The sequence below is a fragment of the Lytechinus variegatus genome, chromosome 4, assembly GCF_018143015.1.
Source record: "Lytechinus variegatus isolate NC3 chromosome 4, Lvar_3.0, whole genome shotgun sequence".
Taxonomy (NCBI): Eukaryota; Metazoa; Echinodermata; class Echinoidea; order Temnopleuroida; family Toxopneustidae; genus Lytechinus; species Lytechinus variegatus.
In genome coordinates, this window is record NC_054743.1 from 34632198 (window position 1) to 34655189 (window position 22992).

At 35.2% G+C, this 22992-nt stretch overlaps 2 protein-coding genes across 2 annotated transcripts; one reads left to right on the plus strand and one right to left on the minus strand.

The window, feature by feature from the left end:
• The first annotated feature begins 292 nt into the window (after window positions 1–292).
• LOC121413909 (mitochondrial import inner membrane translocase subunit Tim13-like) lies at window positions 293–7275 on the plus strand. The gene is made up of 3 exons (XM_041606904.1): window positions 293–522; window positions 3096–3164; window positions 4523–7275. Exons 1-3 carry the CDS (start codon window positions 400–402, stop codon window positions 4622–4624), a joined length of 294 nt encoding a protein of 97 aa, XP_041462838.1. The 5' UTR covers window positions 293–399; the 3' UTR covers window positions 4625–7275.
• A 3795-nt stretch (window positions 7276–11070) lies between these two features.
• Window positions 11071–18293, minus strand: LOC121413910 (dynein light chain Tctex-type 1). The gene is made up of 3 exons (XM_041606905.1): window positions 18169–18293; window positions 13985–14150; window positions 11071–12049 (listed from the first exon to the last, which is right to left on the minus strand). Exons 1-3 carry the CDS (start codon window positions 18193–18195, stop codon window positions 11901–11903), a joined length of 342 nt encoding a protein of 113 aa, XP_041462839.1. The 5' UTR covers window positions 18196–18293; the 3' UTR covers window positions 11071–11900.
• Window positions 18294–22992: the final 4699 nt, after the last annotated feature.

Here is a 22992-nt window from a genome sequence, read left to right on the forward strand (position 1 = left end):
AAAAAGTACAATATTCCATACTTCATGGAATAAATGCAAAGAAAATGGTGAAAATGTTTATTGTTTTCTATCTGACGGGATTGGTTTCTACGCCATTTTTGTTCTAACCTCACTGGGGCAGTCTATGCCTCAACAGTTTTGAACAAGCACAAGTTAATCAGACTTTTCAATCCAAATCTTGGGTATTTTGATCATTAAATCGACAACGCAGGTTATGTAGAGTCAATATTTTGATCCTCTAACTTCAGTCGCTTTCATCGGATTACAGCATAGAGTTGGATAAGGGGCTACGCTTTATCCGATCCGATCCCATGCATGCATGCTTGATTACAGCTACAGCGAGAATCTTCAGGCGCAGCACACGTGTGAAGTAGAACTCACTCCAGACAAAAATATATCATGGATTCTTTTGGATCGTCTGGCATGTCAGGGGGTGGGAAAATGGATAGTGCTAAAAAGGGTCAGATAATGGAAGAAGTCAGGACACAAATTGCATTAGCAAATGCCCAAGAATTATTACAGGTGAGCAACCTTTCATCGGGTTAGACGTCATTACAATAACTTACACATTCGTGAATGGGGTGGGACTGCACTGGATCTCAGTGCAAATTATACAATGCGTTGATGTTGATGGGTTTTTATGGCGCTCTCTTTACAAAATGAATATAGAATATGCACCAATCGTATCACTATAATGTTTGTTTTTTTAACTTTATTATATTCTGTTGGTGAGGTCTTCTATATATTTATGAGATTTTGAGAAATTTCTGAATCTGAGTGATGGCACTCATTCAATGAACAAGGTGATATAACCTTGTTCTCAGTTATATCTCCATGTGTGGCAAAATAAGGGTGGTAATGTTTGGCTAATTTTCTCTTTTTCTTTGGGGCAAATGCTTGATTTTTTTACACTGACAATTTCCACTACACCTATTATTCTTACAACTTAGCTCTTATTTAAATTTGATTCTTTAAATTATTTTTTTCTTAATTAAAAATAGAGATAAAAAAATGAAAATTTTCTTGCCATATTACTTTTCACCAGTAGAGGGCGTACACAAAAATATGCCCAAAATTCAAGTTTTTGAGCGCTCTGGTGAATACAAAAAATTATTCCCAAGTTACTTATGAAAAATAAATTGCAACTGTATGGAAATTAGTAGTTTTGGTCACAAAAGTGATATTTAAATGATTTTTTAAAGTGTGTGCCCTGTACAACATTGGCATGCCATAGTCCTACCTGTAGATTCCCCACAGGCAGGGTGGTAGCAGTGAACAAGTGAGTGATGGTTGTAAAAACTTGAAATTAGGCCTAGATCCACTTGTTCACTGCTACCATCTGGCCTGTGGAGAATCTACAGGTAGGACTATGGTATGCCAATGCTGTATAGTGATAGAGCACACACTTTAAAAAATCATTAAAATATCACTTTTGTGACCAAAATTACTAATTTCCATACAGTTTGTTTTTATTTATCATTCGTAATGTGGGAATAATTTTTGTATTCACCAGAGCACTAAAAAACTTGAATTTTGGCCATATTTTTGTGTACGCCCTCTATTGGTGGAAAGTAATATGGCAAGAAAATTTTCATTTTTTGATCTCTATTTTTAATTAAGAAAAAATGATATAAAGAATCAAATTTAAATAAGAGCCAAGCAGTATGAATTAACAGGTCTAATGGAAACTGTCAGTGTAAAAAAATCAAGCATTTGCCCCAAAGAAAAAGAGAAAATAAGCCAAACATTGCCACCCTTATTTTGTCACACATGGAGATATAACTGAGAACAAGGTTATATTATTGTTCATTGTTCATTGAATGAGTGCCTAGATCTAGATTCTAGGCCTAGGCTAGGTCCTATTAAATAATCGGTAGGCTAATAGTACTAGTAGGCTTAGCCAGGCGGCTTCTAGAGAGTAAAAATCATTTACTGACATAAGATTACTCTCAATGAAGCTAGGTGTTCCCACTTGTTCACTGCTACCACCCTGGTCCCTGCCTGTGGGGAATCTAGAGGTAGGACTATGGTATGCTAATGTTGTACAGAGCACACACTTTAAAAAATCATTAAAATATCACTTTGTGACCAAAATTACTAATTTCCATACAGTTGCAATTTATTTTTCATTAGTAACTTGTGAATAATTATATTATAACCTTGTTCATTGAATGAGTGGGTGTTCCTATCCATTCACGAGCTTGTCATGCTAGTAGGCCGCCAAAACCTGAAACTTTCGCCCCCGAGATTTTCTACTTCTAAAAGATCTAGGCCCTACATGTAGGATAGCCCTGTACATGGGATGCAACTTCATTTCCTACATTTCTGCGCCATCGATTTTATTTTTTAACAAGAATTCATTTTAAAAAATGAGAAAAATATGACAAAACAGAAGAGACTTGCCCGATGTTTACGCCGCCATCTTGTCTCCTATTGTTCTTTGCCAACGTTACAGACATGTCAAATGTTAAATATATCTTTGAAACCTATACAATCAGGCGAAATATCCTGAAAGACGCATAAATTACTATTTGTAGGATTAAGTACATTTCGCCTTTCCGACGATCAAAATTTATCTTAACAATTTTGACATGGTTTCAGTATTGTCTTTTTCGCTTCTCAGCGCCACAATTATTGGCCGCAAGTTTGGTAGCAATCAAAAGAGAACATTGCAAGCTACTCAAAAACATGGTTCTTAATATGTCTTGAGGGGGTCATTTTCGAGCTGTAAGCCCTCAAAGATACCTCAAATTTAGCATACAAGTACTCCCTTTTTTTCATTTTAATATTTCAATGAAAACCATAGGAAAAAAAAAAATTGGGGGGGGATAAAGTTCATCATCTTAGCTTCGTTCGAAGCCATCTTGCAGCCTGTATCGATGTCTACAGGCCTCGCAATGCATGATTGTTGTTGACCCTGCAAACCCGGAAGTTCATACCATGTATTCATTTTACCATGAACACGCTCTGTTCACAGTGTGACGATATGCCCGATCTACATCACAGAAAACCTGGGTTTATTTACTGAAAATGACCATGGTTCGGTGAATAAACTTATAAGATATTTACTGTAACTGTCTCTTTGATTTTGACAGAAAATGACTGATAAATGCTTCAAGAAGTGTGTGTATAAGCCAGGAACAACATTAGATAACTCAGAACAGGTAAGAGAGCTCTGTCATATTTGACAAAGATTTAATTTTCTACAAGCTTTCATTTTTTAAATAAAAAAATCTAGCTATTCAACTTCCTAGATAAATTAACGAGGAGATATTTGGTGGGATTCTTGTGGGGAAGAGGTCCTTTTGCGACAACTACCCAAAGTGTAAAAAAAAATGTTAGGGTAAAGGTTAGGCATCTTAGCATTAGGGTGGCTATCACAAAAGAAACTCTTTCCATTTTATTTTACTTTTATTATTTTTTTTTTCTGCTTCTACCTACAATAGGTGGTTATCGGAGTCATAATCTTTTAGGTTTCTCTGTCCTGTTTTTTGTTTCAACAAAAAGAACATTTTGAATTTTTTAAATTTCAACTTTAAAACTTAGTTATTAAATGCATATGGAAATGGCGATGGTCTCCTTAGATCTAGAGGGTCACAAAGTCAAAGGTCGTATTAGGAGGTGTTTTCAATCCTTGATTCCGCAAAGTAAATTTCACACAGGTTTATTTGTTCATCTATTTAAAAAAAAATTAAGGGACAAATTATTTTTTTCCTTGCTCATTGTGTAACCTATTCGATTTGTTTTTAATTTGGGGCATTGTGTAACCTATTCGATTTGTTTTTAATTTGGGACATTGTGTAACCTATTCGATTCATTTTTAATTTGGGGCAGAGAACTCCCACGCATTCCACAAAGGTCCATTTTATATGAAAACATTATGTGTACTTCTTGCTTTTAGGAAGAACATTAAATCAAGTAAGAGCTGAGTAAGTCCCCAAATAAGTTGGAATAGGGTTGTGTGCTTGGTATATTTATGTTTACAGTGAAATGATAATATTTCAAAGTGTTTGGCCAATCTGTCTGGGCCAATCAATTGCACTTTTCTTAAGTTGTTATAAAACATAAGGAAAAAGAAAATGTGTGATCTCGTCCAGATTACAATACACCTTGTTTTGAAATTTGGTGGGGGATAAAGATGTACATTTTCTTTGAGATAATTTGGTAAACGAAAAACACCTCTTTTATGGAGAATTTTTTTTCTTCTCATGATACCCTTCGACCATAAAAAATGATAGTATGATGTATTCTGTTTGTATTATTCTGATAACACAACAAAACAAAAACATGGCTTTAATTAGAACATTAAAAATGAATAAAAAACAACTATTTTTCTTCCATCTGATTCATTGTTTTGTCCCTAATGATACTAATTTGTAAAACAGAACAAATGGAAATTCAACATAGATTTTAAAAGCATTTAGTGATAGTATGCCATTTTTGCATAAATTTGTTACAAAATATGTATTCATTTTGTAATAATGTCTACTTTGTTTCTTTTTTCTCTCTCATCTTTTCTCAGAAATGCATAGCAATGTGTATGGATAGATACATGGACTCCTGGAACACCGTCTCAAAGGCGTATAACATGAGACTCCAACGGGAGCATAATAAACTCTCATAACGTCCAGGACTTTAGATAGTTAGTTTTGTACATGAGTTCGTCCTACAGTGATTATCAGATGCGATGGCCTGCAGTATGAACAAGGTGATCGGTGAATGTGTGATTGATGAGATTGACAAGTAGAAATCACAATTTTGAATTTGCAGAGCCAGAAGGATGCTATGACCCTTGACAACAAACGGTTGGCCGACATGCTTCCCACAAGAGAGGCCTATATGTTGACGATATAGTAGTAAAGTCGTTCTTCCATGTAACCAATTGTTTTAATGCCCTACTGTCTCTCATTAGTCATGTTTGGTTTGTGAAAGATGGTCATCAGTATCGATATCAGGCGGATGTTTCATAAAGCTGTTTGTAAATTATATGTTAACTTTATGCATGACTGGAACATGTTCCCTATATGTGCTAAGTCCGCTATGTAGGGATTTGGTCTGTGCCATTTAGCACAAGAATTAGTCACCAGTCATGTGTAAATTAATTTATAAGTGGTCTACTTTCAATTGGTCTAATGCCAATTCGTCCAATTGCCAACTCATCTACTAGCATTCAGTCAACCATCAGTTCATCCACTATCCACATGGTCTAATTTCCATTTCATTCTCTCACCATTTAGTGTAATAACCAGTTGGTCCAATAGCCATTTAGTCCATATACCATTTGTTCGAAATAGACTAAGTGTTAATTGGGCAAAATGAATAAAAATAACATAGGTATTAGACCAACTGGTTTAAGATGAAATGGTCATAGACGAACTGTTGATGAGATGAAGTGATGATTTGACCAAGTGGTTATTGGACTAAATGGTTCTTAGACGAAATGTTGATGGGTGGATTGGCATTAGACTAAATAAAGGTAGATCATATGATGAGTGGACAAGTTGGCAATAAACCCATTGGCAATTAACCTTTATAAGTTACAAATAACTTCATGAAACACATTGGCCCGTATTCTGAACTCGGGTTTATTTTAAACCCTGGTTTAAAGTTGTGGTTTAATTATGGAGAGCCAGTTGGGGCACGAATCCCTAACAGTACACATCCATTAACTCATATGACACCCCTATTGTCTGGGAGTGATAACTGAAGTATTTTAATGTATTTTTCATCATTATGAAAGCAAAAGGAAACTAAATAGTAAACATAAGAAATATAAACAAAATTTTTGAACTTTTGGCTCCCCATAATTTTAGCACAGAGTTAGACCGTGGTCCAAATTAAACCTGACTTCAGAATATGGGCCATAATCTTTACATAACTTCCAACAGTCTGTTGACCGCACTCCAAAGAGAATTCTTTCCAATTAACATATTTGGTTTCACTAGCAAACATGTTATTATATCATGAGGTGAAAGAATGGGCCAAACTTGAGATCAAATTATGTAAACTGGAAAGGAATAAACTAATAGCAAGATTGTTCGAGTTACTTTAAGTGAGGTCAACTCTGGCAGATTTGGCTGAGAGGTTTTAAAAATCAAATCAGAATATACTAGTAAGTAATTGAAATGTTTGTTGAATACTTTTTTAACTGCAAGGCTTCAATATTTTTAAAGAATATAGCTTAAACTGTTGATTAATCATTGTTTCTTTTATAATATTATGTAGCATTGCTCAATTAAAGTTAAATTCTAAGTTGGTTGTATAACTTCCATTGACTTGATGTGTTTAGTGTATGATGTAAAACTTTCCTGTTCTCATACATGTATCTGATCCATACCCCCAATCATATGATGGGTATTTGAAATATTGAGGCATTCCAATGTGTAGTCTCTCTGTACCAGCTACCCTACATCTGTATTCATAACTTATACAGGTGGGATTTAATAATTTACAGATATATGACATTTTTCTCTCCATGTCTGTCATGCCCTTATGTTAATCTGCTGTGCAAATCCTTCACTCGAGTCTAGATGTGCAGCCTACAATGCCTTGTGTACTTCAGGCCCTCTAATTGAAACAGCAAATTGTTGTATGTGCTAGAGACCCACTTGTTGAAAAAGTCTAAATCAGGGTCTGGGCCTGCAGACTAGTCATGCCCTACTTTGGCACAATTAATCCTCATTCAGGCTTGCAGCAACATTTTGTGATAGATAAAATCAATGGGATATGAAATGTTGACATCAATCCTATTCAAACGATTGGCCAAAATCCATCACAAGACCAGTCGTTTATTTCAGCAAATAGCAGAATTTGCTAACTACTGGGACTAATAACTGCATGTAATTCTTAAGAATGGCCATACAGCATATCTTCTGCCTTTGCCCCATGTTTTGTTACAAGCCGTTGTCAATAATTGCTCAGATTTTTGAGACGAAATTACAACATAACATAGCATGCTCATGACATCGTAATGAACTCAAATGTTTTGTTAATAGTTTACATTTGCAAACATTTTAAGATTTGAAATATGTAATGCATGTCAATGACATGTAGCATCAGGGAGGTGATTTATCTCGCCACACCCGAACACTGAAAAATGTTGCTAAGCTTTCTTTCGACAGATCTAAATGAATCTTTAGTTTGATCTATTCATTTTAGATTATTCCCAGAGGTCAATCAGGCCCTTTCTCTCGCATCTTGTCACTTGTGAAGGAACCAAACTATCATTGTGAATTGAATTCACCAAATTTGTATATTAAAAGAAAATTTAAATTATGGAAGTTTGTTTGTCACTTTTTTGTCTGTATCTGTGTTCGTCATTTTGTTAATAATCGGTAATTCATGGATCAAAAACCTGTCATGACAGTATAAGGAACCTTTATCACGAGTTTACAGAGCCATGAAATAGTGTGTATTGTGAATTTGTGGTATGAAATGTGACGTACATGTGTATGATTTTGTGTATGTGTCGTTAATCCAGGGGTAAACCCATCGGCCTGTATTCTGAAGTCAGGTTTAACTTAAACTCAGGTTTAAAATTGTGGTTTAAGTATGGATAGCCAATTGTTACATAGATCACTAATGGTAGAGATATCATGTTTCAGTTCATTTGGCTTTCAAATCATTCATATTTGTCTAGGAAGTATAAATAGATGATTGTCTTCACCATCCATGAATCAAGAAAGAGCACAATAAACATAATAAACATACAACTTAATAACAATTTTGACACTTTTGGCTTCCCATAATTTTAGCACAAAGTTGGACCATGGTCTAACTTAAACCTGACTTCAGAATACGGGCCATTACATGTACCTTCTGGAACCGGGTGGGAAGAGGTTTCTGCCAATGGGAATACAGGATTTGTCAATTTTTAATACACTTGGACTGCGTACAAAATGCCATGCATCAACAGCCACCCCCCCCCCCCCCCCCCCTCTCTGCCTATCCATTTCCTCCACTTTCTCTCTCTCTCTTACTCTTCCTCTTCTGAAACCTCTCTGCACTCTGAATAATAATAATTGGCATTTATATAGTGCTTTATCAATCTACGACTGTTCAAAGCGCTTCACAATTATTATTACCCAGTCACTGGATTCATAGCATTCCAAGCAGCCTGTTAGGCGCAAACTTGCTAAACCAACCACAATGACGGTTGTTTCCTACTGGTACCCAATTAGCACCTGGGTGAGAGTGGCAAAGTGTGGATTGGCGCCTTGCCAAAGGGGGCGAGGCCATGGTGGGATTCAAACACACTACCCTCTGATTACAAGGCGAGAGTCAGAACCGCTACACCGCGGCGCTTGAATGTACATGTCTGCCCTCAAGTTGTTTTTCCTTTTTCAGAAATTTGGTCATACATACGAATATAAGAATTTGTGACTTTTCACAAACCATCTCAAGAGGGTTTCTTCAGAATTATATATATACATTTTTTTGGGGGGGATGAAATTTTATGTTGGCTTGAAAACTATGGGATTGAATAATTGTTTTTGAAACTATGATGGTATGATATCTTAGGAATCGAGTCGGACCATGAAAAGACTGAAATATTGAGATTATGGACAATTGACAAGTCTGTTTGTTTTTTTCAACAATGGGACACTGAAGACAGTGACAATTTAGTGGATACTTCATTTAAGTCAACATAAGATTCCTTGGCATATGTTTTTTTTCCTTTAATACAATAAACACACATCACATCAAAGACATAGTTATTTATGAAACACAAATGCGCATTTCTGATGAAATTGGGGGCGTGGTGGTTTCAATACAGTTATTAAAAGTCCAAATCAATTTTTTGTAAGAACTTATCATGTAGTACATTTCAGTACTAGTATATCGTCAATAACGACTAGCATCTAAACACATAAAACATACAGATAATTTCCATGCGTTATTTCACAATATAGGGTCAGAACATAACATGCAAATTATTTTCAGAGCTTATCAGGACAATGAAGAAGTGAGTCCAGAGCTATCTAAATGCTTGAGTTTGGTCATTTAGGTTTTAGTTGAATATATTCACCTGACAATGGGGGAGACTGATTTATCAAGTAAGCACAAGTCATGACATGATAACTGACCAGAATACCAAATTGGCAACATGTCTGCAGTTCAGGATTCTATAAACCCAGGGATGAGAGCATGGTCAAGAATGAAAGAATATGACAATTTTGATTGCATCTGTCCATAAATAACTCTGCAATTTCACAGGTGATAATCTTTTTTTTTCAAAAAGATATATATGTTGCATGTACACATATCATTAGCACAGAACAAAATTTCAAGTTGAAATTCAAAGTACAGTGAACTCCCCAAATAAACTTTATTCAATTTTTCATCTGTACTGATACATGTAGCACAATGCTCCAGTATTCTATTGTTTTAAAACCTCATTTGCAATTGCACTGGTTGAATATTTATTATTTTTCAAATTCAAAGCTAATTCTCTAATTTATACAAATACAGGCAACTCTGCCGAAGTCGACCTTCCATAAGTCAACTATTTGCCTACAGTAAGTTGCAGTCTTTTTTTTACCAGAGTATTCGAAACATGTGTTATAACATGTTAAAACAGTTATACATGCTTCTGCTAAGTCAAATTTCTCTGAAGTCAATCAGACTTCTGTGGTCCACTCCCAATGGATTTGACTTGGGCAGATTTACCAGCAGTTTACTCTAAATTGTATGAAAAAAAGTCGGTGAGAGTAATCCATAAAGGTGATAAAAGCATAATAGCTGCACATGAAATGTAAGCCAATCATAAGGTGCATAGCAGGACAGAGGTAGGAATGGACGAAGATCTAATTTCATATGTAACGCTCGACATATTCGATTCAAGAATGAGTGCTTTAGAATATTTTACTCTGTGCAGAATAATTATAATTCATGCTTACACAATAAAATTACAATATGTTTAAGCAAGCCAAAGTAACAAGAGTGCATAGAGAAAAATAGAAAAATAATTTGAAAAAAATCAGAGAATAACATACATGTACATATAAGAAAATCAAAGGAATTACACTAAGTCGCCTTGTTTGAAAGAGAATAAACTCCATATTGCTTTTCTTCTGTACGTGACAACCCTCTCTTGAAGGTGGAATTCCTGTATGTTGGTCTTACAGTATGGACCTTATTTTAATATTCATTCATATGCAGAAGAACAAAAGATATTGTGATCGATGCATGTAATAGTCCATCTGGATGGCACCCTCTATCAAGCTTGGTAATTATTCATCTTAAGACCTTAGCGCTTATTTCCACAAGAAGGTAACAGCACTTTGTTTTTGGTTGTATTGATGATCGATTATTAGCTTTTTGGTGGTAAAGCAGATTTATAACATGCAACTGGCATGAACAAGTTAGCAGGCTTGGTAAAAATGGTAATGGCAAAGTTGATTTTGATATGTATTTGCAAGCTGAAAAGGGCAGTCCGCTCTTATCGTCAGACCAAATACCAAGCCTGTTACAAGTGACTTACAACCTGCAAACAAACAGGAACAAAAAGTCCAATCATAGATGATACAGAAATAGATTATTTTCAGATAATGCCGCAAAATATACTCAAGAAAAAAAATATTTACATAAGTCTGTTGCATTATGGATGCCTTATGTACAATTAATTACAATAAAGCTACTAAATGCTCTACACTATATGACACAATTTAAAGTTTGCATATACATTATGATTAATTTATATCTAAGTTTAAAAAATTATGACTTCTGAGAGATAGTGATACCTCATTCTGGGCTTTATTTACTCCTAATATACAATAAATTCATGAGTCGCATGTATCCTACTCTGCATTTTCGGTTTCAATTATACTATATAACAAAAAATTAAGTAAAAATCTCTATACATTTGTGCTTAACCAAATTCCTCCAGCCATTCCCCCCATTAATGTGCCATTTGTATCATACCTTAAAAAAAATCAGAACTATATGCATAAACATGCTACTACAGATGAACGGTTTCCAGCCTTTCACTTCACTTATTGACCAATCAGCAAACCATGGACACGCTCTATTTGCAGTGTATAGCATGAGCATATGACATGGTGCCTCGAAAACGATCTTTCCATGTTCCTTTCAATCTCATGGGTACTCCATATACAAGTTAAGAAAGTCAATCAAAACAAACCACTGTTGATGGACATCTCATGAGCATTAAAAACAAATGTTGCTGGTGATTTCATCGACAATTCATTCTCAGTCAGTTAGAGGTAAGAATTTTATAGCTTACAAAAAAACTTTTTAGTGGAAATCACTGACAGCGTACATGTACTTCATGAAAAGCACCCCTGAACCCTGTCACATTAAAAAAAAAATACTGTTAAGAACCTTGGGTATTCTTTTTTTACCATATTTTATACTGTAAGTTGTGTTAAAAAATTGGTGAACAGACCCTCGATGTCTCGGCACTGTTTCACACAAGTTGCCATCAATGACAAATTCTATATCAATGATATACTACCTTGGACAATCTGGCTCTACATCTAATTGGCCGGTAATGTCTGTTGCTATGGCAACTGTCAATAAGTTACAACTTGTTCAAAGCAATCTATGCGAAACAGGGTATGATATACATGTACGTGGAATGCTTTTGATACTTTTCAAGCATACTCTGAAAAAAAGTCAAATAAACAAACCTTCACATATTAAATACTGCAAAACAATAAATATTTAATATGATTGTGGAGTATTTATATCTCTCTATTTAAGGATACAAGGTGGAAATGAAGAGATGTTACATAAAAGTAATGGAAATGTAAACACATATTAACTCAAGATAACATTAGGAAGTGGAATCATCGCTGTGTTTAAAGCACTCAATTGTCCATTGGTCAAATCCTTTGCACCGGTCATAGAGCATTCTCTGATGACGGGTTTCCGATGGTTTAGATGGCCAATCCAAAGACACTCACAATGCAATACATGGTCTTGTTCTCCCATCTTACAGTACAGCTCCCGTCGGTGGAGTTATCCCAGAAACATGAACTGGCTGTGTGTAGGCCTGCACCGTTCTTCTGCATGATCACACATGTGACTGAAAAAGAGAAACAAATATACACGTACATTTACTATCGACTATAATATCTGATAAGGGCAAGTCCAAGAATTCGCGCGCGTTACGTATGGGACATTTCAGAGGTTTCAATGACCTGAAAAATAGTGTTAATTGACTCTGATTAGATTGAATACCCTCATGATGGTAGACATCTAGGAGAAGAATAATCATGGAAAAAATGGTGACATATGACCTTGACCTTGAACTTTTAGAGAGAAAAGATGGGCCGTTACGTATGGGACGCAGAGAAAAGACAATTTTTAGAACATTTTTTTCAAGTTGAGAATTCTCTGAAAGTATTTCATTTGACAACTTGTAACTTAGTGTGATAGAATTCACAATACTCTAGTATATCTAAGGCAAGTTTCATGTCATAAGTCAAATCCCTCTAATTACAGACTCTAATTAAACAAATTAATGACATGTTACGTATGGGACAGTTACGTATGGGACATTTTGTCCCCATAGAGAACGTACACAATTTTCCCCATAATTAAAAAAATTGAAATAATTTAAAATATAGAAATAACCAAAGAGTTTCTGTCTTTTCAAATGTTCTATTGAGACATATTTGATATGACTGAAAAGGAAATTAGCCATTTTAACTTTTTTTTCCTTGTTTTTCATGGTTTCATGAATTTCTTATGTATTTCTATTGTTTTTTATTTTTTTCATATTTTTCCATTTTCAAAATTTTTTCGCTTCAGTTGTTTTCATTAATCAGTATTTATAACAAATCAGTCCTTAAAAACTAAAGAAAAGGTAAATAATCACTGTTTAGAGCACTCTTGAAATTTGTTTTTTCTCCATTCACTTTGTACACAAATCTCCCCATTGACATTGTGTGTAAATGTCCCATACGTAACATGTTGTCCCATACGTAACAATTTTTTAATTAACTTTTAATTAAAAAGTAAACTCTATTTTTGAAACTTTTTGTGGTATAACATTTTCATACTTTATAAATTAGAACTTCCCAGAGATGCAACAATAAAAGTATTGTATTATGAGAAATAACTTTAAAAAACATCCTCAAAATGTTACGTATGGGACATTCCATCCTTGGACAAGACCTAATTTGCATAATTAATTAGATGACACCACTTTTTTTCCCTCATAAGTATTAAGATGTTAGGGGGTCCATGTCCCACCTATGACTAAATCTCACAAGTTTTGTTTTTATTTTTTATGAGTTTTTTATAATTGTCCCATACGTAACGCCCATTTTACCAATTATGCAAATTAGGTGCCCCAAATTAGCATAAATATGCATATTATCACATTTCTCTTAATGAAATTTTAAAATTCCACATTTAGGCTTTCTTACTCCACCAAAGATAACTTCTTAAATTAAAGATGAAATTTTGCCTTCTAGGGTGACCTTTTCTTGGACTTGCCCATAACACATGTATGTACATGTAAACCTAGCACTACTGTGTATTTGTGCAGACATGAAGATATCTGTGACTATAAAAGAATCTTAATTTAATCTCTCCAGAGTAATAATAGTAACATATGTTTTGATCTCGTACCCGTTTGAAATTTGAACAAAATTCCGGTCAGACATGTATGTACTTGTCACTTTTCTGAAGCACTAAATGAATTCAGGTGCTTTTTTCAGCGCTTCATATACATGTACAGACTGGGTAACAATTTGGACCGTAACAGCTCACATTGTGTAACTTAGTCAAATCAATGCTAATGGCTTAAATGTTTTTTTTGTAAGGACTCATTCTCAGCCCGTAGGCAGACCTTGATTGAAACTTTAATCAACAAGTGGGCCTTGACACAATACTAAAATAAACATAAATACACCTTACTGTTTCAATTTCTGAGAGGTAGGATAGGTACATGTAGGGACTATTTTCACTTTAGCAAATGATTTGCACAGTCTTACCAATAACTCAGTCTTACCAATATATTTGAAAGGCTTTCCTAGTTTGGTGAGTTGATTTAGACACTGCTCGACTACATTCGACGTCCACTGGTTGACCTTGTTGTGTTGGTAAGCACTGCCTCCGATGGTCCCTTCTACGGCTTCCTTGATAATGTTACTCACTTCATCCACAACAAATGTAGTCTAAAAATGAAAAAAAAAGGTTGAAATTGTTAATATGACTGTATGATATGATAAAAGTCTTGTCCATGCCTCTGAAAGTTTCAGTGCCAGTATTCAATTTAATAGTCTACTCTTACCTTTTTTTTTTGGCTAAGCCAAGTAAAATGGTAATTACAATTAAACTCTTTGTGCACTGGGCCATGACCCCTCTGTGCTGAATCATTTTTAGGGAGGGAAACAATGGATTGTTTGCTTGAGCGTGAAAGGCGGCGCGTGGCGTGAGTGTGCATTTGTGCGAAGTACACATGGAAAAGGTTGATTCACACGGTCTCTGAGTTAAATACCCAACCATGTCTTGAGGTCTTGAGAAATATTTTCAAGCTCGATTTGCGTGCCGTTGCCAAGAAAAAGACAATGAAATCAAGATGGCGACGTAAACATGGTGTAGGTATGTGACTATCGCGCAATATGATCTCAATACCGGGGCAGCGGTTTCAAAACGAGCTTGGGTTGCTCTGTAAGGGGTGGCTTTAAATGGGTTTAGATTTGGCAGTTTCTTGCCAATTTGGCTTATTTTCACCAATGACATAGCTGAAAAAAATCCCCTTTGCCTTGATGTTAAATTTTGAAGATCGGACGCATGGAAGTTGGATTTGGCTCATGTGAAAGTCTAATGTTGTCTTTACCATTGAAACCGGCCCTGGAGGTAAGTTTTGACAGTTTTTAAACCTATTTTTACAGCTTGTTAATATATTTTTCTTGGTGTGTGGTGAATATAAATCGAGTCTAAAAATCTGATCATTTATTTTTTACATCCTAAAAATTGATTGTCAGAAATAAACTGCCGTGAGAGTTGCGTGCTACGCGACCATCATGATGACTGATGAGTGCCGTGACGCCGGGAGCCCTGGCATGGGTGCACAGAGGGGTTATGCTAGCAGTTTGTGCATTGCATTGATGAATTATTTGCTTTTGAGATCTAGAGTCTACTTGCTTATATTTATATTATTAGTTATTACATCCTTTGATGAATGTAAATATACACATTACACAATTTTAGCTTGTTTTCAGTATTTTGTTGTAAGATAATTGGGATGTCATTATCATTTCTTTAGGCAAAACTAGCCTGAGGTCACCCAAGAAAAAATAAAATTAAAAAAATAATAATATAATTCTAGGTCCTGCATTGAATCATGTGCTCATACAGTTTTATGAAAGATTTTATTTTTGTTACTGATATATATAAAAGAGTAGAAACTGACATCAAAATTTTGTTCAATAAAAACATCTGTTAAAGTGACCAGAAACTGGCAAACACAGGTTGACGCCATCTACGGCTTTTCCCATTTACTCATACACTGTTCCAGCCCGCACATAGTGCGTCGGACTAGCGCACGGCGTGTGTCGAAAAATGTTACGTATGAGTGAATGGAGGAAAACGTACATGTAGATGGCATCAACCAGTGTTTGCCAGTTTCTGGTCGCTTTAATTATAGGCCCAGATTTTTTTTTTCAGCAGTGACATTTGAATACATGTAGATAACTAATTAATTTGCTTATTGATAATTACTAATCAATACATTTATCAAATACTGCAATACTGAGATCTCTCTGTAAGACAATATTCAATGTTTTATCATTCTGAAAGTTTTATTTAGAAGATGTGTTGTTGCAGAAGTTCCTGTCAAAAAATTCTAAAAGTTTGTATGTGTTCGGTAATGAGTTTATGAACAATTAAACATATCAGTTTTGATAATTACTAATTAAATATTTAATACATTGATCAATTAAGACAAATATTGATATCCTTTCTCATCACCTCTTTTTTACTCCGTTTTATAGAGTAAAATGAATAATTTGTATAATTTTGTAAAAAAAAATTGGGGGGTCACGGTCGGTCACACATTTTGAATGGTCGCAATGGTACATGTAAGGCAATGGCAATTTAGAAATCTGATTTTCAATATTAAAAAAATCATAACTATTAATATTTGGCCTAGAGTAATAGTTAATATACAATTTTAAATGGATTTTTCAGCCCTTTCCAATGGACTACATGTAGGTTACAATGTAATTCCATGATTTTTATTTTTTTGGTCTCATACCTACATGGTGGCAAGTTTTCCGTCTTTTCATAACATTTATCTTGTTTTTTAAATGAATTCTTGTTTAAAAATGAAATCGATAGCGTAGAAATGTCGGAAATGAAGACATTGATTCACAGGATTGAGGGCTAGATCTTTTAGAAGGAAAGTCGAAGTCTCGGGGGCGAAAGTTTCAGGTTTTTTGGCGGTACATGGAGATGAATGGAAAGGAATTCCTGGCTCCGTGGAGAATAAGCATACGTTAGTAAATGATTTTTACTCTTAAGGAGCCTCCTGGGCCTGGCTAGTCTCAGCCAATTCAATGATTCAGTCTTCAGAAAAGTCAAGATTTCCATCAATAATACTTCTTTTCTCACCATGTTCATGGAAAAAAAATAGAATCGAGCAAGGAGAAAATTTCGTTTTATTTCGTCTTATTCTACTACTAGATCTAAATCATGTCACACTGCAGTCTGTAAAACAGTACATGTAGACCAAAAGCTTTGGTCTCTGTAGTTGGTTGTTCTGCTGAACTCCGTTAGCTCCACTCACCAAAATACAGAGACAGAAGTTCTAGCTCGATCTGTACAGGGGACTCAATGGCCATATGTTTATGTATTATTAAGTTCGGATAAACGGATGTGAAGCAAGGTGCGCGACTAGTCGCTGTTTTTTCCCCTTTCAAGTTTATTTTCCCCGTTTTGGTGCATTTCATTTGCAGGCCAAAACAGAATAATAATCTTTATTTTGGTAGGCCTACAGTTCTTTAATTTTCTTTTTAGGCAGTGTATACAGCCACACGCGTGTGTCTTTACCATCCAGCCACACGCGTGTGGTTATATCCAGAACACCTATCTGTGGATACCGCCACACGCCGCCAGTAATAACAGTAAAACGCGTATGTAGGTCTGACCGTCTATATCACGATCAAAATAACCTCATTTCTTCATTAAATTCTTACATTCTAAACCACTCTGATTTCTTTAAATCGTTTCAATTTCATTCTCACCGTCTTCTTTCCTTGCTTTTCTTGTCTGTTAAAGGCCGCCTGTTAAATAGCAAATTTCCACACTTTTTCTACTTGTGTCGATTCTCTACTGACTCTAGGCTATGTGCGCGTACGTGCGTACGTACGAAACCCAAACTGTGTATGTCTACTACTGCGCTGCGCTAACGCTGTATGGGTCTGCCACCGCGAAGGAAGCCAGAATCGACACAAGTAGAAAAAGAGAATTTGCTGTTAAACAGACGACCGTTTGTAACAAGACAAGAAAAGCAAGGAGAGAAGATGGTGAGAATGAAATTGAAACGATCTAGGGCCTAAGGATATTCAAAGGGGTTTAGAATGTAAGAATTTAATGAAGAAATGAGGTTATTTTGATCGTGATATAGACGGTCAGACCTACATACGTGTTTTACTGTTATTACTGGCGGCGTGTGGCGGTATCCACAGATAGGTGTTCTGGATATAACCACACGCGTGTGGCTGGATGGTAAAGCCAGACACACGCGTGTGGCTGTATACACAGATTACACTGCCTTCTTTTTATATAGGGCCTAATGTATTTTTATGTTGTTGCTCGTTTTAATAGTAATGAGAATTTTTTTTTTTATTTAAAATGCTAAAAAAAAAACTTGAAACAGACGGCTGACAGCTGTCTAGTCACAATGATGCGTGATGATAATTTGAACCCGTTTCCCAGCTGCGCTGGTAGGTAGCGCGTAGCCGTTGCTACTCTCCGCTTGATCGCGATCGAGACTAGAGTTCCGCCGCCGCAACCGGGGGGGAGTTCAGTAAGTTACGATAGGCTTAACAACGTCAACAACAGACACCCGGGTCGGGAACTCAAGTTGGAATTTTCACAAAAAAGTGGTGGTACATTACCGCTATTTGGACACATTCATCGCTTTCTCCCTTATTAAATAGATCTACATGTTCATTAATGGATACTTACCTCTTCGGCAGTTTGAAAATCATCCATATTGATGAAATTTATTCTTCAAACACGTAAATTTCAAGAGTTGGGATAGGTTCTCGCACAGTTTTCTATTTACAAGTTGACCCCGGTGACCTTTCGTTGGCAAGAGGTTGTTGGGTGAATTGACTATGTTTTATCCCGTTACGAGCTATGGTAATCTATTTCTAAAATGTAATTTATGATTCATCATCATTGAAGAAGGTAATGGCAAGTATTAACATAAGTGAGATATTCTAATTCTGTACTGTTAAGGGATGAAAGAAAAATTATTTGGTCGTAATTATATATATATATTACCTAGTTATCCCCTACGTAATAATGGACGATTCCAATCATAATTGAAAATAGCTACATGTATATCAAACCAAATTCGACGTCGCCAATTTGGTAATTCGAAAATTATAATGATCACAGAAAATGAGGACGGGGAGAAGAAGAAGAAGAAAAAAAAGAAGAAAAGAAGATGAAAAGATTGATAAAAGTATTTAGAATGAGGAGAAATCATGAAAAAAATAGGAGGAGGAGAAGAACAAGAAAAAAAATGAGAAAAGGATTTAGAATGAGGAGAAATCAAAAAGGTATTGACATCATAACCAGGGCATTATTTTCTTTAGATAGGACTATAATAATCCACTAGACATGATATTGCTTAATTATTATGAATAAATGCGTCACTTTTTGCCCCCCCTCCCTCCTTCTACCCGGTGCCGCCCCTAGCAGAAGAAAAATAATCATTCATTAAAGTATTCCGGTTGGGATTTTTTTTTGATTGGGCCTATACAGTGCGTCGCACGAAAAAACTAAACCCGGATTTAGCAATGATTTATCATCATAACTTTATTATAAATAAAGTAGACGAATTACTTACCAATGTAAAGCTTAGAATCTCCTCTTTTGTCTGAAATCACTTAGATTATTCCTCATTCACGCATTTAAGTGAGCAAAAATAATTTGAAGAAAGGATATGAAAAAATCATTTGGCGGGGGGTATCTGAATTTCAAAAAGAAAATCACATGCCTAAAAACTTCAATATCTGCTCTTTCATTTCATACCTTAAAGGTCAATTCCACTCCAGCAAAATATTGATTTGAATAAGTAGAGAAAAATTAAACCAGCATAACATTGAAAATTTCATCAAAATCGGATGTAAAATAAGAAAGTTATGGCCTTTTTAAAGTTCCGCGTATTTTTCACAAAACAGTGATATGCACAACTCGGTGACATGCAAATGAGTCAGTCGATGATGTCCATCACTCATCGTTTTTTTATTGTTTGAATTATACAATATTTCACTTTTTACAGATTTGACCATAGAGACCGACTTGACTGCACCATATAGTATTAAACAATGCTAATTCCACATGTTCAGGGAGGAATTAATCACTGTTTCAATTAACAATGAGGAGAAAATTAGAATATTTCATATCTCATATAATAAAATACAAAAGAAATAGTGAGTTGATGACGTCATCAGTCTCCTCATTCGCATACCGACCAGGATGTGCATATAACTGTTTTGTAAAATTAAGCGAAACTTTAAAATGTCATAAATCTCTTTTTTACATCCGATTTTGATGAAATTTTCAGTGTGTGTGTATGTGTGTATTTGAGTTTTGTCAGACGTGTATCAATCAGATATGATTATTTACGTCTGGGACCGATATTTAACGTCACCATCCGAAAGACGTGACCAGGGCTCGAACCTCTGCATCAATTTGTAACTTCCCCACAGCTTGGATTACAGGCGCACGCCACAACGCCCAGTGTTATGCTTGTTTGATTTTTTCTATTTATTAAAATCAATTTTGTCAGGGTGGACTTGTCCTTTAAGCTATGATAAATCATCGATAAATCTCTGTTTCGTTTTTTTTTTTTGGACGCACTGCATAGTGTGAAGCAAAATGAAGCGCAAATCCTCCACCACTATTGCATGTCTTTTCTGTTTTCGATCTTACGCAAATTGAATACTTGATTCTTCTTTTTTTCAGTTTTACACCAATTAAGTTTGTGAGGCAACTGCTATTTTTTTGTCGAGAGAGGGTGCTAGACATCTATATCACTGAAAGTTTTTTTAAAGTTTCTTCTTCCAGTCTGGTACAGTCCGCCACTGGCGTATTATCGTGCCTTGAAGTTTGGACAAACCCAAGGAAGTTTTTTGGACATAATTTTTTGCATGTCTCGAAAGCTATTGAGATCTGTTTGCAATGCGACATATAGATGTCTCCATAGATATATGCATATTATGCATATCACATAAGTCACCCATATTTTCCCCAATCGGCCGCTCAAAGTTGATTTTTGTTTGTTTCTTTGAAGGGGTTGTCCCAGTGGTGTAATGAGCCAAAAAAATTGAGGGGGCTCGATATGGCGTATCGCGTAAAATTAAGAAGTTACGAGCGAGCGAGCAAAAATTCTGACATTTTTATTACAAAAATCCAAGTTCGTGATGTATTTGACATAGAATTTGGAAAATAATATTATATTTCACCCTTATCCCTTCCCTTTCCTTTTCTTTTTTTTTTTCTTGATCGTACCTTTATTTTGGGGGGGGCAAAATGCCCATGTCCTAACAGTAATTTCTTAGCTTTATTATATAAGCAACATAAATGTGTTATAATTTCATAAGTCCAATGTAGATAGTGTGAGCGCGAAGTGCGAGCTAAACAATTTTGAAATTTCATGTATTTTGTCCTGAAAATTGAACATTCTGGGTAATGTTTTTGAACCTGAACAAGATGCGTATGTAACTAGACAATTACTGCATGCGCGAAGCGCGAGCAGAAATTTTTATTATATGTTCTGGCCTTGTCGAAAAGGGACCTGCTAAGGACGTTTTGCATTTAGCCATTAAGACGACACATATTTCAATGATTAAATAATGCGAGCGCGAAGCTCGAGCTGAAAATATTTTGACGTTCCGACCTAAAAAATAACATTCTACGCACTTTTTGTAATCATAAACGGTATAAGTATATAACCAAACAATTCATGCGAGCGCGAAGTGCGAGCAGAAAAAAAATGAGATTTGAAACCTAAAAACGGGGTATAATTTGGTGTCTGATCCTACATTAATCATGCGAGCGCAAAGCGTGAGCAGAAAATTTTTGATATTCTGATCTGAGACTGGATATATAGGCTTATAATGATTTAAATAGAGAACAAGCAGGGTATCTCAATAAACATGCCTGCGCGTTTTTCCGATTTTGACCTAGAATCTGGGCATTCTACATGTTCTAAATACCCTTTTTTCATCATGAAAATCTATAAAGCGAGCGGGAAGCGCGAGCTTAAAATATTTGACATTCCTATCTGAAAAAGGTAAATTTAAGCTCTGCATTTCAAGCACTTTGTAGGAAAATTGTGAGGTGGATATGAATCACAGTTAAAAAAAGATCTGATATGTTTCATTATTATTACTTTGAGTTTTAACATAGGACAGGGACATTCTGAGAACACTATGTCATCATTTGAAAATGATGACTATCTTCCCATTTCTCATCCTAAGCAGAAGATGAAACTTGTCGATATTCCATTCTTAAAAAGGGTCAATTCGATCGTTTAATTAATATCTTACATGTATTTATTAATCTAATAAGCCTAATGAGAGCGAGAAATCTGTTAATATATTATGGTCTGAATAAGATGCACGAGTTAATATATTTTCAACAATTAATGCGAGCGCAAATCGAGAGCCGAAATTTTTGATAAACTGTCATGAAATGGGGATTTTAAGTAGTTTTTATAGAATTAAAATTGAGATATACATATCAAATCGCCAATCAAAATGCGAGCGTGAAGCGCTAGCTGTTATGTTTCGACAATTTGACCTGGATAGGGATATTTGAGAACTTTATGGAATACAGGAAAATAATAGGTATCTGACAAATCAAATTTTGCGAGCGCCGCAGAGAGAGCAGAAAATGCTAATATTCAGAAGATAAAACATAATTTTTTTACAGAGCACTTAAAAAATCAACAAAATAATTAAAGTCCGAGTTCCTAGCTGAAATATGTTTTATATATTGACTTCAAAATTCGATATTTAAGCTCCGCATTGAGCAAGATATATAAATCATCTCAAAGTCAATGCGAGCGCGAGCGAAAATTTTATACTGTACAGTGACATGAAATATTTAAAATATTATTTTCCAAGTCTTCCCCTTATCTTATTCTATTCACTCGTCTTCCTCTTCTTATGTTTCCCTTTCTTTTTTCTCCTCTCTTTTCCCTTCTTTTTTTCTTTTGTCCCCTTTTTCCTTTTTTTTTGCTCCGCCGATAGGGGGAGGGGGGCCCGGGCCCCCTGGATCTGCCTATTACTTATCACGTGCAGATGAGTGCGTTAACTGTTTTCAAAACAGACTTGTCAAATTCAGAAAAAAACTTAGGAATAATTAATTTGGAGAACGATTTATTTTTTTGTATTTCTGTGTTGTTAATTACAATGTGTCGCCCATTTTGTCTAAGTGTTTTTTTTTCACAACATATGTATTATTAATATTTTTTTGCAACGGATACAAATATTTATGTTTATATATGGCATACAATTCGTTTTTATTTGATGGAAGTGAAATAAATAAATTTGAATTTGTATTTGAATTTGAATGATTATTGATTTTATGGATTTTTATAAAGCTATCGATTTTTTCTGGAGATATACGGTATTTTCATGCCCTCGAAATATTGGGGGATGATTGTATAGGCCATCATCCACCTGATTTTTTTTTCGATATAATAATCCCCCGTCCCCCGGGATCGACACCCATGATTATGTTCAAATATATTGATAATTTACTTCCATC

Coding starts and splice junctions, on each gene's coding strand:
- LOC121413909 (XM_041606904.1), top strand. CDS start 400: ATGGATTCTTTTGGATCGTCTGGCATGTCAGGGGGTGGGAAAATGGAT. Junction 523..3,095: donor ATGCCCAAGAATTATTACAG/GTGAGCAACCTT, acceptor TGATTTTGACAG/AAAATGACTGATAAATGCTT. Junction 3,165..4,522: donor CATTAGATAACTCAGAACAG/GTAAGAGAGCTC, acceptor ATCTTTTCTCAG/AAATGCATAGCAATGTGTAT.
- LOC121413910 (XM_041606905.1), bottom strand. CDS start 18,195: ATGGATGATTTTCAAACTGCCGAAGAG. Junction 14,151..18,168: donor ATTTTCAAACTGCCGAAGAG/GTAAGTATCCAT, acceptor TTTCATTTTTAG/ACTACATTTGTTGTGGATGA. Junction 12,050..13,984: donor AAAGCCTTTCAAATATATTG/GTAAGACTGAGT, acceptor TCTCTTTTTCAG/TCACATGTGTGATCATGCAG.